The sequence below is a fragment of the Chaetura pelagica genome, unplaced genomic scaffold (assembly GCF_000747805.2).
Source record: "Chaetura pelagica isolate M959 unplaced genomic scaffold, ChaPel_1.0 scaffold551, whole genome shotgun sequence".
Lineage (NCBI taxonomy): Eukaryota > Metazoa > Chordata > Aves > Apodiformes > Apodidae > Chaetura > Chaetura pelagica.
In genome coordinates this window covers 597,226-614,020 of record NW_009952067.1, presented here as the reverse complement: position 1 = coordinate 614,020, position 16,795 = coordinate 597,226, and the positions used below count along the sequence as shown (strand labels likewise).

Genomic DNA, 16,795 nt, shown 5'->3' with positions numbered 1-16,795 from the left:
CTTTTTAAAGCATTAATTAAGTTGTGACTGTGTCCTGGATCCAGGCCAGACCACCCTTCAGAAAAATACCTAAGTATTGTGACCTTCATTACCAGGTGGAGTGAAAAACAACAAACAAACAAAAATTTCCTTTGATTGCTTAATTTATTTCCACGTCATCTAACGTAACTGTCCACTGGCCCATCAGATTCTGGTTGCTGCAAGAAGGTACAGTGTTGTTTCATGGACATGGGAGAGCTACAAGCACTTTTTCCCCTAAAGAATGGCACAAATAGAAGCTGCATTGATAGCATAGGTTGGATTCAGACACCTGGTGGATGACCACTTTAATCAGCGAGGAAAAGAGTGAAAGGGCAATCTCTGAGCAATACTCACTAATGCAGTATCTGGCAACCAGCCTGGTCCCCAGTTAATCTGATAGCTGACTCTACATCCCTCTCGTCTTCTTCCATTATTGTTACTGCTCTGTGCCTACACTTTCTCTCTTGGCTTCCACTCTTCTACCTTTTGGCTTATATTGTTGTTACATATATGTGTAGTAGTTCATCGCATACAAAAAAATCTACTAAAGTCTAACAGGTGTTAAGATGTTAAAAAAAAAGCATGTTAATGCAAGAAAAGTCTTCACTCTTCAAAAGAAGAAAAGTCTTTAACTCTTCAAAGCAGTTGAAGATTAAATGAATCATTAAAAATTTACCACCCAGGCACAGCGACACTAAGAACTGATAAGACAAGCACACCTCAGTTTTCATGGGAAAAGAGAGGGAAAGGGATAACATGTCAGAATGGAGCACTGTCAGGTTAAAAATAATGTAGTCAAAAGACGTTCTAAGTTACTCTTTTGAATTTTAAAAGGGAAAGAATCCCTTGCAGTGAATGTGTATCTAAAGCTGTCAAAAGCCTATGAAGGCCTCCTTTAAGCAGCCTCTAAGCAGTCTGCTGGGACACAGAGAGATTCACTGAGGTATGCAAAGCAGTGGAAGATGGAGAGTTTCACAGGCATTCTCCAGCATGGGCAGCCTCATGAAGCAATTGATTTATGCTCTTTCTTAAGTTTAGAGAATCTTTTGCAAGTGGATTGGGCATTACTTTGCCCATGATCCTAGTTGCTAAAAAGTCACATGAGAATACAGATTTACGTGTTGCTGAGCAAAAAGGCTGAGAGTTCTGCTATGTTGTGCAGGAAGCATTGGGAGCCAGCTGGTACCATACCAACATTCAGGGGAATGTTTTTGTACCCTTTTAGTTACATTACCTGCATTTGGTCAAATGGATGTTTCCTTTTTGACAGCTTCACCTATTTAAGTTTTACTGTCTTACATGTTCCAGAGTTGTGCTTCATTCACATATCTTTATTTTAACTAGAATTATATCAGGTTTTTTTTCTGGAATACCTTAACTGACAAATTATTTATCTTTGCTTCAGATGACAGGATATTGAAAGGCTAATGAGTATTAATAACTTCTCTTCATTTTTGAGGTCTAATTTAATGGGACTACTATTTATTGTGATATTCAAAGCTTGATGATAAGACAAATTTCATCCTCATGAATGTATTGAAAACAAACAACGTGCAATACAATAAGCTTCTCTGGCAACAGCTTCCCAGATCTGTTTATCCTTTCACTGTTGTCCCCTAGTGATTCGATCCAGATTTGCAGAATAGAGGTTGCAGGATGCAATGGGTTCATCTTGCTACCAGGAGTAGTAATGCTATCAGTTCCTGCAGTAGCAGTTTATCAGCTACTCTTCTAACTTACATTTTGCAATGGAAAGCTGCAAGACAGCATACACCATTTTGTAAAGCTCCCATCCTTCAAACTAGAAAAGACTCACTTGTTCACATTTTCTATTCTGTAAGAAATAATTTTAAAATGACAACTGCATATTTTTCATTGTATTCTGGTCCCCTATCATTTCCCCCTGCTAGGGGAAAAAGTTTAATTATATCAAGATAGTTAAAAAAAATAAAATCAAGGAATAAACTGTGGGACTCCAGTGCACCTAAATCTTTCCTAGAAATGAGGTCTAGACACTCCTCTTGAACTCCAGGCAGTAATCCCACCTGCTTGTTTACCAGCACTGTGGATTTCTAAATGTACTGGTTGTTCTTGACTTAGTATGACACTCCTAAAATTGAGTACTGTACTTACCCACCTGTGCTTAGAAATGTCCTTTCTGGGGATATTTAAAAATACGACTTCCTCAGAGCTCTGTTGAGAACTCCCCAGAAGTCCAGCAAAGCTTAAGAAATTAGAAATGGAAAAGACCACAGCAGTTGATCTTTCGAGTATTAGCTATCAGGCAGAGCACTCTTTGAACTAAAATGTTTGTGTCTAGATCATACTCTTGGGAAGGTGATGAAGGTATCTTCCTAGAAGCTATTTCAAAACACATGAAGGACAAGAATGTGATTGAGAGTAGCCAGCACAGATTTGTGAAGAGGAAATCATGCTTGGCCAAGCCTGTAGCCAGTGGATGAGCAGAGAGCAGCAGATATTGTTTATCTTAATTTTAGCAAGGCTTTTGACACTGTCTCTGATTACATTCTCATAGACAAACTGATTAAGTATGTGTTACATAAACTAACAGGGAGGTGCACTGAAAACAAGCTGAACTGCTAGTCTCAAAAGAGTTGTGATCAGAAGCAAAAAATCCAGCTGGAAGCCAGTCACCAGTGGAGTGCCCCAAAGTTCAATACTAAAGCCAATATTGCTTAATCTCTTCATTAATGACCAGGATGCTGAGACAAACAACTTCATCAAGTCTGCAGATGCCACAAAATTGAGAGGAGTGGCTGATATACCAGAAGGTTGTTCTGCCATTCAGGTGGACCTCAATAGGCTGGAGAAATGGGCTGGCAAGTATTGCATTAAGTTAAAAATAAGGCAAATGCAAAATTCCTGCACCTGGGGAAGATTATCCCCCTGTACCAGCACAGGACAGGGGCCAACCAGTTGGAAAGGAACTTTGTACCAAGATCCTGAGATTTCTGATGGACATTAAACTGAGTATGAGGCAGCAATGTGCCCTTGTAGCAAAGGCAGAAAACAGCCTTCTGGGCTGCATTAGCATTGCCAAAAGGTGAAGGGAGATGAACCTTCCCTTCCCCCTGCTGAGAGCCCAGCTTTGGGTTCCCCAAACAAGAGACATGGATGTCCTAGAGTGGATCAAGCAAAAGACCATGAATATGATTAAGAAACTGGAGCATTTGACATAATAAGGAACAGGAGAGAGAAATGAGACAGTTCAGCCTGGAGAAGAGAGGCTCAGGGAAGATCTTACCAATGTCTAAAAATATCTGAAGGGGGGAAAATAAAGGAAACTAAGTCAGATTCTTCTCAGTGATGTCCAGTGTCAGGAAAAGAGGCAATGGGCACAAAACAAAATACAGGAAATTTAATCTAAATTGAGAAAAATTGAAATGAGAATTTTTTAATATTTTTTTTTTCCAAAAATATTCAAAACCCAATAGGTACTCAAAACCCAACAGGACATGGTCCTGAACAATTTACTCTAGCTGACCTTGCTTTGAGTACGTAGCCTCTGGAATACCTAAAGGACATTTTTAGGTCCTCACATATTTATACTGACCCTACAGTTTCAGGACTAAATTTGGACTATTTTGTTTTGACAATTTATGGATCTTGACTTGCCAGAAACAGCAGAACAGTAATTTTAAGTCATGCCCAGTTCAGGTGGTACTGTAATTAGTATGGTCTAGACCATAGTATAACAGCTATCAGTACTTGGAGAGTATGTGAAAAACACTCCCCAATAATATAATACAATACTTTACAGCAAGTGGCTTATAATGTGGTGGGGTTTTTTCACAAGCCTTATGCAAATCAAAACCAAATATTTTGGCTTATGCTTGCAAAGATTTATAATTGCATGAAGATAGTAATAGTGTCCATCATCTTTATATTAGTTTTTATAGCATTCCTTCAAGGGCCAAACCTCAATAACCAGACTAAATAACATCTTTAGGAACCCGATACCCACTTTGCCTACATCTGCTCTATGTGGCTAACAGCACTTTGCCATGTATCCAGCTCAGCTGAGACAACGGAACTCCAAGCTTCTATTAATAACACACTAAAATGATATTTCCTCTCCATGGGTTCCCAAGCAGTTGTTCCATCAAAGTGAGTCATATGAAATAGTTGCTGGAAAAATTACTGAGCATTTCTGAGGCTGGATGTGGTTTCTGTCATAGACCATCTCATTTGGTTCTTCCGTATGCAGGCTAAGAAGTGTGAAGTTTCCTCTGGGCCTATTAATGATTTTCTCCAAGTCTTTGCTTCCTAGCACAGAACAGAAAGTAATGAAGAAGAGCAGGGGAGCAAACTGCCTCTGACATTGCAGTGAAACAGTCTTTGGCCATCTGTCCTTAACTTTTTATGGCTCTTACAAATATATCACTTTGTCTTGGTAGTGGAAGAAACATATATGATATAATTCCACCAGCAACAGAAATCTGTATGCTAGTAGCACACTAAGGCACCTTCGCACTACAGCTTCTGAACACTGAACTTGTGCTCCCTTACCTCGTTGATGTACCAGGGATGGGACGTCCCGTGTCCACCAGAACACACCAGCAGTAGCCTGTGGAAGGATGGCACTGCACCGGTTTGTAGAGGCCGCCCTGAGCACACTCTGGAATGAACACGTTGTCTTTCTGGGGCTGCTTAGCTTCCTCCAGGGCTGACTGAAGTTCTTGATCACACGATGATGCTTTTAGAAGGAAAAGAAAAAATACTGAAGCAGATGCTATACGGAAAGGGCCTAGTAGACTGATCAAACGTTTCTTTATATCGTTCTTTGATCGCATATAAGGATTGTATTCAAAGAGACTACAGCTCAAATACCAGCTACATTGCTTTATGCTGTATACTGCTAGGAACTTTAGTTTCCTTTTCATGCAACTGCTTCATAATACAGTCCAAGTAATATCTTGACACCTGCTAGATATAATCAATGGATAATCAAATACTTTCTCTGCTACCTTAAAAAAAATCCTCACCCACTCTACAATCACTAAATTACAGATTCTTCTCAGAGGGAAGAGTAAAAATCCGACATCTTATGATGCCTTATATTAATTGTTCATCCTGATATCATTTAAATATTCATATTCTGCTCTTTATTGCCAGTTTTAGAATAACATCTTAATACTGTGAAAATTCTTCCCCCTTCTTTTCTGGTTATTCTGAAATTGGAAATGTGTAATTTGTTCTGGATACCACAGACCCACACAATAAAGTAATACATTTTTATCTCTGCATTAACATTGTGTCCCAAATCTCATCTGGATGTGAGAAAAGCTGACGTCTATACATTTGTAGACTTTAAATGCAAGTGTGAACTAGGGGGCAATGAGCAGAAAGCTCAGGGCCTGAACATTCCAGGCAGTTCACCAAAAAAACAGTAAAAAAACACATCTGCTGCGGGGTTTTTATCACCACTAAGCTGGTATATGGGGCACTGTAGAGATAATAAATGAGGCAGACTATTTACTCAAGCCATTATTTCTTCAGGAACTTTGAAGTCAGTCTTCTATCATGGGAAATTTAGGTGGTTAATAGAACAGTTTCTGTATAATTCTCAAACTAATCCAGTGAAAAAAAAAGTAAATATTTGAAAACCAAGAATGTTCAAAACAATATGCACTCTAAAAACATACAAATTGCTGATAGCAAAATTCCAAGTTACTAGAATTTCAATCAATAAAAGATTATCTTCATTTAAAGAAAAAACAGTCTAATGTTACAAAAATAACCCAAACCAACCAACACCATAAAAAAAAATTAATTAAAAAACAAAAACAAAAACAAGAACAACCCAACAACAAAACTGTGGGCAATATTTGATCTTCTTTCAAGTCAGTTAAAGACTAGTGACACACTTATCTGAATCGCTAACAGGATTCACCTCTTGATTTTTCACAGTTCTAACCACAGAAGAACAAGCTGAATCCTGACTGGATTTTCTACTGCGTTTGTAATGAGATTCAGCTTCAGTCTAATCTCATTTACTCTTATCCACAGGGTTCAGAAAATATTTTGCAAATTGTAGGCAAGTCACCAGTTATGTCCAGCTCCTTGCCAGCCTCTTGGAAATGCAGATGACCAGAATTCGTATGACTTCCATTACAGGGGAAAAAGTTAAACACCTCCACATTATAAACAGCACTTGGTCCCATCTATACAACAGCCTAGTTTCCCAAATTGTGTATTTTGTTCCTCTCCATGGACAAGGTTTGAAAAATAAGCATATCACTTGCTAACTTGATTACAAGACACAGGGTGTTTTTTTCAATTCTTTGGTTGATTTTTTTTTTTCCTCTTTTGTTTCATACAATATCTGAGCAGGACAGCTAGATAAATTGATTGATTTTGCATGTTTTTGTCTTGGTCTACCCACTGACATAATCAGAGATTGAATAGCTCTCAAAGCACCAGTGTTTAGATACTAAAATGGATTGGAGAATCACGATAGCAAGGACAGAAAGGCTCCTCTAAAAAGGGAAAATAGCTAATTATTTGCATGTTGAAACCTTTGCAGAAATAGATATGGTTTCACAAATTGGAAATCCATCCTTTTAGAGTAGCCAAAATAAATCTTTCCCCCAGTGAATCTCTATTATGATGATAATCAAGTTACAAGGTACAACTACCCTGGAAAGCACATCACTTAGCTTAGTTGGTTCACTTTTTATGTTTTGCATATAATCAAGGAAAAAGGAGCAAATGGGGTGAAGCAGCTGCAGTAAGAGGGAGGAAATCATCACTCCTCTTTAAAGTCCAATAAATTATTTTCTTGTTCATACTGATAAACCTTGAGACCATTCCATTAGCTACTGTGACCTTCTCTCATTTTACATTCTTGTAACTAGCAATATAATCTGGCAGATTTGCAGATATTATCTCTCACAGACCCACAGGAGTGATACATTTTCATGCTCTCAGCTTTGTTTAAAAAATACAGTGGCATTCAGAGACTACACAGTCAGGTCATAGAATCACAGAATGGTTCGGGTTGGAAGGGACCTTGAACATCACCTAATTCCATCCAGATAGACAAAGTGTAACAGCCCAGAGAGGGTGTGATGGAGAATTCCCAATGCAGATACGCACTGTTCCAGCTGTGAGCATAAGGTTCAACATCTTGTTTCTGGACAGCTGCATTTTCCACTGATTGAAACTACCAGCAAAGGACTGCACTGCTGGCTTGAAACCACTGGAGTCATGGGCCAGTGCAGTCACCTGACTGATTTAGGAGCAGGTGAAACAGACCTAGCTAAACGGTCTTTACTGTTTATGAGCTATCATAAGAGGTGTGAGCTATACAGCTAAGGAGCTCTGAGGCAATATGTATAGTGACTGCTCAGAAGACTAATTTCTGCAGTCTACTGCTTTTGTATATTTTTACATGGCCATTTGTGCCACTATTACTACTTCCCTGTTTGTTTTCCCTACTGTTTCTACACAAAGTAAATTAAAACTGTGCTTACCTATAATTCTGCCTGCTTTTCCCACAACCAGAATATTAGTCCTCTGTGTAATTTCCTCTCTGAGGGAACCATTCATTCCCTTTCAAAGTCTACTTTCAATTATTTACAACAGGAGTACTGGAAAGTTGAAATTGTAGCCTGTGATGACTAAGAACTCTTATCACAGAGCTACCATACTGCTGCAAATAATTGCCTTTGTAAAGTCAGAAGAGTTATGGTTAACAAATATTAATCTGCCAGGAGAACCAATGATAAATTTAATTAATTTAGAAAATGCCTGATAGTTCGTCCAAACAATCTGACAACAACTATGATCTGGAACCATAACAGATGGATGCCAGAAGATCATATAGTGAACAGTACGGAAAAATATCTATGCCACAATAAAAGTAGGATAAATATTTTAATCATTACAATACATCAAACATTCTTCAGAATGTGTTACTACAAAAATATTCTTTCTGGAAAGAGAAAAACACTGACATTCCGGATTCATATTTTCAGGGAATATGCTTACATTGTTATTCTTTCACTTAGTTCCTTCAGTTTTATCTTGCTGGAAAAACTAGATGCTTTTCCAAGTATTGTAGTTCAAAAAACTCGTTAGACATGGCTGAAAAATCATTTTCACATAGTCTATCATGTTAGTGAGCTACATTGTAGCTCAGTGGGCATCTAAGACTGAAAACACTTCTTGCAGTTTCTACCCAAAACTATATGTTATTCCAGGTTCAGAAGCATTAGGGATTTGACACACAAATTTCAATCATGTAAGGAAACAGGTATGATTTGCCAAGTTTTACAACAACCTTGTACAACCCAATGTCTATTTATTTACTCTGAAAAAGAACTTATTCAATTAGTTTAAAACCTTGCTTTAAAGGGAATGCCTGTTGCTCTTTCTATGGCATATTGCTACTCCATTTCTTCCCTTTCAAACTGAAATGTCACTAAATATTCATTTCCTGTTTTGGCTCAAGATGTCTTCATAGTTCATTACAAATAAGCAGCTGAAACACTGCATCTTCTGACAATGCAAATGATACTCCAGTTAATTACAATCTCTGTGGATAAATTTCATGTTTTGTATAAAATCTTCATTCAGTTCCTGTTGCTAACGATGAAATCTCCCTAAACGAACCATCTGCATTTCAAGGAATCAAGCTAATTTACATGAAGATCAAAATACCTCAATAGTAAAGTGTAACACTTACTATAAAGTGTTATAAGTTTAAAATGTATTTATTATAAATAAATCCTTAGTTAGGAAAGACTCCATTTATTCACTTCTGATGGGTTTTGTAAACTGTTCATTAATGTTTACTAGGGGATGTCCTAGAGGAGGAAGGAGGTGGCTTTTCTGGAAAAGTCATCTTGAACAAGTAGTGTAACTGTGTGTCTGTCTGTAGCACATTTAACACTGAGCACTACATTATGTAAGTTATCACAATCATCTTGTTGGTCCTGTAATAGGAGATATTTTAGACCCTTGTTTCAGAAGTTCTGGCAGCTGTTTTGCTGAGTCTTACCACAGCTTCGCCCAACATGTGGAATTTTCATGATTTTTTTTATTCTTAAATGCGAATCACTGTGTTTATGTCTAAATTTCACTGTGTTCTACAGAAACAAGTTGCCAAATCTGCAGAAAATTACAAAGGCGTCTATACGCTACTTTAACATTTCCTGCCACTATATCAACATTTCCTTTCAATTTCCTCAGCCCCACTATGTGTATATGACAAACAGAATCCATTCCAAGAAATTCTCTTTTCAGTTGGTTCCTTCTCCCTCCTTTTTTCATTACCATAATGGGCCATGAAAGGACAATTCAGACAGCCTCATTTCCACAGTAAAGGGATCTTTTCTAAGGCCTTGAAGCTCAATGTCATCTATAGAAAGCAGGTAACAAGAAACCTGTAACCAAAAATACTTCGAAATGTGATATGCATGCTCTGAAAGAGTGCAGTGTAAAACTAGAGACAGTTAATATTGCAGTTCTTCCATGTTTCTTAGAGGGTATGCAGAATATATTAATGTCCAACTTTCAGTATAGAAAGACTTATATTGTAAGACAATTTATGCAAATTATAATAACATGCAAATCATCTGGCTGTTCTAATTAAGCCTCATTTAGGCACCCTTTCAGAGCACTTAAAATATTGATTTACACAAGTTCTGTGCTAGTTCATTTCAAAACTATAATAATTAAGATGAATAGTCATCCTATTGACACCCATGCAACCCCACAGCAAATTCACATCTCATAGGGATAAGAATTTGACCCATTTGCTTAGGATAAACCCTTCTTGAACCAGTGAAGCTCATAGGCCCTAAGGAAACCAATTGCAATGTGTTTTTGTATTTTCAACTAGTTTTCATAGTCTTCAAATTTCACTGAATGGATTTCCACTTATACTACACCAAATTGTATTTCCACATATGACCAAAATGTTCACTTCAGCAAGGCCAGTGGGAAGTGGGATGGTTTCTAATCAAGATATGTTCTCCCTGCAGAAGAATTTACATTGACTGAATGGCAAAGTGATCCATTACAGCAGTGACTCTCTTATTCCTAAACATGCATCTTCAAGGTAAACTTACAGGTTCTTAACCTGTCACTGATAAATTTCATTACCCAGAATCCAACACACCTTTTCCTACTATAAGTGTAACATGCAGGGATGCATATTAGCTAATAGAAAAAGATCCTTAAATTATTTTGTTCTTGTGAAGGACAGGTGCAACTCCACAGATCTGTATTCTCTCAGGGTTTCCAGCCTGTGTTTAGTGCTTCTCTAGCATAATAGATTCTTTCTCTGAAGTGGAAGATGAGATGATATAATGTAATTTACGATGCCAACCTCATACTTCTTCTGTGCACAAAGCTAGTTTTTCTTCCCTTATGGCCAGAGTATGGACATCTCACACTAATCTTCCTTAAGAAGCCCTATTCTTACAGGAATTTGCATGCCTGCCCTCTCTTGACCATTTCAAATAAACTAATCTCTAACAAAAATCAAGGGCAGCTCAACGCTACAAACAAATGGAGGAACAATTTTGCTCCTGCTCCTAGCTTCTTTTACAGTCTATTCATAAACCTAAATCAAACAAAGAGTGTTTCTGCGGCCCAATCTTCCCCAGTAGAAATCCATGAAAAATTATCCACTTCATTCAATGGACAATACATCAGTCCTTAGCTGAATATATTCACATGAAAGTATGTTTCCAATTAAGGCCAATATTTGCTCATGGACCAAGTACTGATTATAAGGAATAGGTAACACTCAACCTTAGATCCGACATCTAGATGGCAAAAACCAAAAACTAAACCTGAGACTAAATTACAGTATTAATACTCATCTGGTGCCACACGTTTTGATTTACATCAAGTTCAGATACACATCAGCATGAGGATTCTCAAGGCCTGGAGAAAGCTGGCAACATTCCTACCCATACTTAGTCTTGTTTGCGAAAATTTGTGGGAACTAATTATTTCAGCCCCTTTTGTGCATTTCCAGAGAACTCTCAATGTACAGATCATCACTGTTTTGCACTTTTGGAGCTTGGGTGGATGATTGTGGCTAAACACAAAGCTCATGGCTTCAACACAGCCCAAAAGATTAATTTATGTACTTTACTCCACTGAACAAAGCAGGATAAATCACAGACAGATGTTCTTATTTATCTCTGTGGTTTCATATGCCAAGACAGTGAGATACACAAGGAGAATTGTCTGGAAATGCACTGAGCCCATCAAAACAAAGATCCAGAACACAGTGACCACTAGCTCCCATTTAGCTTTACTTGAAAAAAACATGGCCCCAGCCAATCCAATCCACCTGTGTACACGTGGATTTACTCAACTTTTACCCTGGGTTTGAGTAGCCAAGCGGCAACTTGGTCAAATTTCTGCAATACCTAAATTCTGGTTCTACCAATAGGTGACAGTTTGGGGACCCAGAAGACAGAGATCTCAAATGAAAATAGGGTGATTTGCTCTTTGAACAATACACAAACCCACTTGCCTACTGGGTTTTTTAAGAGTTTCTGGTTTAGGGAGGGTTTTGCACAGACCTCTGCAATTCTTTATTTACTTAATTTTTTTTTAGAATTTAAATATTTGGGGTGCTGTGAGAAAGACTGTAACCACAACACTGCAAAGGAACCATTTTGCCACAAAAGCCTGCTATTTTAGCATTTTGTTTGTTTGCTTGATTGCTTCTTTGTTTAATTTTTAGCCCAAATTCTTGGTTAAAGAGATGAAAAATATTATGTAAGTATTCAAAATTCCCTTCTCACAGAATAACAACTAATTTAAATTACTCAGTCATTCATTTATAACTCTTTTTCTCCTTCACTGAGTTCTCACACTGCAATTGTACAGATTAGAAGGGCTCAAACTAGCTATCTGCTTTTAAACAAATTGTAATTCTAAATATTGCCATTCTTACTTAGATTTAATACAGCAGTAGTGTGAGATCTGTCCACTGACAATGAAAACTCAGAGAAGCTGGTCTTCACTTACAGAATCTGGATCTAAACTTTGAAGTATTAGCATTTACTCCTCCCGTAGATAACAACATGAACTTATATTACTAAGTTATATATAATATATATTATATATAAACTAATCTTATGCTAACTAGATGATAAATCTGAGTTATTTCAAAGATGCATTTTGCATTAGAGACAAAATGTATATTCTGAACACCTTAAGTCAAACATTCATTATACCATCTATTAAATGTGAGAAAGCAGTGAACAAAGTACTTTTTTGTTAAATCTTTAACAACAGTGTGAGAAAATGACAGCAAGTCCTTGGCAAAGTGTATTGCATTAGCCAGACTTGATCCAAGGACTGTTTACACCCTATCCTCTACATTGGATCTTTGAATAAAACCTTAACACAAATCAAAATTCCTTTTAAGCCAGCTGGTAAATCACATGGCATCAGACTTCAGAGGGAGAGTGAAAAATCTGGAGATTTTATCCTCTTGCTCAATGAGTTGAGGACGTTTACTCAATTACAAGGCTGAAAAAGGATGATTTATCATCTCCAGGTGCTCTCACTTGACTTTGTTAACTTGGCTGTCCTAAAACGAGAGAGTATACTGTGCAAAAGACTGTCTCATCCTGCAAGGATACATCTGAATGCAGTTATTTGCAAGAAGGGGGTAAACTGTTTTTCCTACATAAGAGGAAATGTCGGTTCCTATTATTACTAGGTATGGCTGCTTTACCCTGCCAAAGAAGAGCAAGCACCACAGTGTTCAAACTGCAAAACTAACCAAACAAAAAAAAAAACACCACCCAAAATTACAGCAATAAAAATCACTGACTTTTCCCAAATACAGTGACTAGCTAGCCAGTTTGCTATAGTAATCTAAAAGCTCATTCATTAAACAAAATTGCGCAAAGCTACCATTCTTGCTTTATGAGTATATTGACCAGCATATGTTAGTTTTCTGCCAGTGGAAAAATCTCTCATTTTTAAAGAAATATTTGAAGGGAAAATAAAGTTGGTTCACTTTTTCCACAGAGCTGTGAAAATGAAAATCTTTGCCAGGTAAGCTGAGGGTATTTGAATAGCTCCATTAAAAATTACAAAACAAAATGTGCAAACTGGGGTGCCTAAATTCATACTTTGGCACTTAAATAAGCCAGCCAGCTTGAAGGAATGTTTATCAACCAAGCTCTTCCCCTCAGTGAAACAAGAGTTGTTTCTGTTCACCATTTGGGAAACTTAAATACTTACATCAGTGCTTGGATTTGACTTTGGATACCTGACCTTAGGAACCCAAGTAATGTTAATTTCAGAGATGTACAGTGGCATTGCTGGCAGTGGTTTCTGCCACGTTCCTGCTGTTGGTCCAGACTGCTAATGCTGTTGGCACCATGCAGTGTTTTCCAGATTTATTGCTTAACTCCTGCCTGAGATCATCTACCCTCTATTTTCTAAGTATCAGCTCATTTGTAGGCACCTAACAGATAGCTCTCCTGTATATTTACTTGCTCAAGAAGTAAACAAGACTAACATAAGAATTAAGCAATTTGCTTCATTTTTTGGTCATAATTTACATAACTGCTGCACAATTTCTGCATTTGTTTCATTACACCATCTACTGAGGCTGTGGTGTTTGTGATGTGGGATGCCCAGTCAGTCCACAAAACAGCAATCATAACTCCCTGCCCTTGCATGTGAGGCAGAAATTGCTTCCCCATGCCCTCCCAGGGCATCGATTGCTCAGGTGAGCCCTGGGAAAGTACAAACCAAGGAGGTATGGCCACATTGTGCCATGGTTTCTCCACAGAAGAAGAGTAACTCTAGCATGAGTTGGGCTTCCCTAGGTTCTGACTGACAGACAGGGCTTTCCTTGCACAGGCACCCCCTGCAACCTGCTCTTGTGCTCTGTTGCCCATCCATGTGTATCCTGCAGAGTGCCTCACTGCAGTGGCTCTGGTGGAAGAAGGCTCAGTGACAAAGCCTAGTATGACTTTTGATCATTACATCCTCTCAGATTTCACTGTTAGTTTCAGACCATGAACCCTGGCTACTGTCACAGAAGCCAGCAGGAGCCGGAAGGACTTCTGACTGGTTTATGGGAACATGATCCAAGATGCACAATTTCAAAATATGCATGTATTTAAAAAATAAGATTTTATTTTCCATTAGGTAGCTCTTTGCATGTCTCAGAGTATCTTACAATATGGTCAATAATAAATGCACCTCTGTTGAGCTCATAGCAGACTGGATTGGCATTAAAAAATGGTAAGGATTTGGCCCTCTGACACTGAGCAGGAATAGAGATATAAACAGGCTGTTGAAACAGAAATTCTCCTTTCTTCCTCAGAGTTTCATGGAACGTTACTTTTACAGCCTTAATGCAAAAGTTTATACTACCATCATTTCCACTTGCTCTTCTGTGGCTAAGCAGAACAATTCCACCTCCAGAGCTCTCTGTTATGTACCCTTCTAACTCACATCACTTAAAAAAATCCCAACATTTAAAAATTGTACTAATGCTGCATCCTTAAAGGCTAATTCATGACAGAAAAATTAGAAACTGCCCTCTTTTATAGTGGCTTGCTCTTCTTCATCTTGTCAAAGAGAAGGCAGAAAGCAGGTGGAAAATGAGCATGCATATTATTGCTCATGTTTCTCATTACGAGAACTGTGTTGTGCAATGAGAAGTCTTAACAGAGCAAGAAGCAAATTCTGTGATGTGTCATTATCTGTTGAGTCACACTGCTCCTGGAATGCCTTAACTCTTGTCCTCAGTATGAGATTCAACAAATAAGTTCTACATGAACCCTGATCAAAAAGTAACTGCACTGCTTTAACCCTGCACAAATCTGATAGCTCATCTTGGATTAAATGTTGTACAGGTCTTTCACCCTCAGCACATTATATCCAAAGCACAGTATTTATACAGCATATAAGAATTCAGTGCTCATAACTGGAGAGATACAGGATTCAGATAAAAGACTGTTTTCTTATTTTGGCCATGATATGTGTGCCATAGAGAGGATGAGTCAATGTAAAGCAGAAGCCAATAAGAATATTCTAATACTATTTCTTTCACCTCAACAACTTTTTAATACATTTTATGTAGCTCTTTCTTTTTTTTTTTTTTTTTCTTTTCTTTTAGTTTCTTTTCTTTTCTCATACGGCCATGGTTAAACAGCCCAGCCTGTGCTTTCATTTTAAGAGCAAATCCAAATCCTTGACTGGGCTCTACCTTCAAACTTTGGAAAAAAACAATGGTAATGTGAATTGAAAATTTAAAAAAGCTAATTCCATCACACTTTCATCCCTGCTTTTAAACAGAAATAGTTCTCTGATGTGCAGATAATGTTAAATAAGGGGTGACAGTGAAAAGTCCCTATGGTTCTGAAGGATGGAAGACCCCCCTATAACGATGAAAATGGCAGGCCACTATTTCTGCTCCTGTAAACTGGAACCATTCCACTCTATACAGCAGGGATCACCAACACAGAAGTCTGTCCCTAGCATACCCAGAATAATTTTTAAGATTTCTTAGATGATGCATAGCAGCAAACAAAGACCTTTTGAACTAGTAGAATTAGAATTGTAAACTATGGCTAATGATTCTTAATCCTTCAAAACCAAGTGCCATGTGGTTACTTAAAGTATTCAGAAGACTATCAGCTTTAATTGTGTTAATACACAATTTACCTGTATCAATGGAAGAAGCTTCACATAAATATTTCCAAATAATCCATTGTATGTAAAAGTAATGAACAGGTTCCAGGAACTGGTTTTTTTTTAAAGTGTTTGCTTAGCATTTTTGCGACAAATATTTTCAACCTTTTCAAACCTGCTCCCATCCTGTCTGCCCAGACACACATGTACATCTACCTAAGTCCTCATTTATTTTGAAGCTCTCTATAACAGAGAAAATCCAAAGGACTGGTTTTGGCAGAACTCTTCAAATAAAACAGTTTCTAAATATTTCACTTTTCCAGATAACCAGCATCACAGGAAACAGCAATGTTGGCATTCAGTCACCTAATAAGGAAACATTTTTATTATGGCTCATGTGAAGACAATTCTGTTGTTCTTTCTGCATATTATACACTCTATGCTTTGTTTTCTTTTTAAATTGGGAAGATTAAAGGTTGCTTGATGACTTGAAAACAACGCAAAAGGAGACTCAGTGCATGATTCTCCCAGGAGGTTGTGAATCTGTGGAAACCAAAGCTGTTGCTGATTAAATCTATTGTTATAAAGCATTCTGGGCCAAACCAATCAACCACTGGCATAATTAATGAAGTCCACAAGGGCCTTTAGTGGGACTTGTTTTCATCAATCAGGAGGAACAAGTAAAGGCCAAAGCAGAGTGCAAAAGCCTGTATATTTACAATCCTGCTTGCGTTCAGTGACACTTGTGAATAACTATGGAGCGGTCCCACAGAAAGTACCATTGATTACTAGAAACATTCCATACACATAGGCTCATTTACATAAGGATAATGTGGAGGTGAAGACACATGTTCTCTTTTGCAGCAAAGTCAGGGGCATCCTCTTTTTCATTTTGTTCTATATATATATGTATTGCAACCATGTAATAGCCGGTAAAGCCTGCAGAAAGGGGGGAAGAAACTGCAACATTGTCAATCAGTTGCAAGGAAAAGGGGTGAAAATCCAATGACATTATTTACATGACTGAAACAAAGAAACTAACAAACAAACAAACAAAAAATCAGGAACTCTAAATGCAAAATTCAAAACAAGAGAAAGGGTTTAGGTTTGTCTT

At 37.7% G+C, this 16,795-nt stretch overlaps 1 protein-coding gene across 1 annotated transcript in view; it reads right to left on the bottom strand.

Annotated features, from left to right (window-relative positions):
• SMOC2 (SPARC related modular calcium binding 2) overlaps positions 1-16,795 on the bottom strand; it is a 120,000-nt gene that overhangs the window by 37,270 nt on the left and 65,935 nt on the right. The window contains exon 8 of the mRNA XM_010005415.1: positions 4,552-4,738. Within this exon, the coding sequence (XP_010003717.1) occupies positions 4,552-4,738 (187 nt within the window). The remainder of the gene's footprint in view (positions 1-4,551; positions 4,739-16,795) is intronic.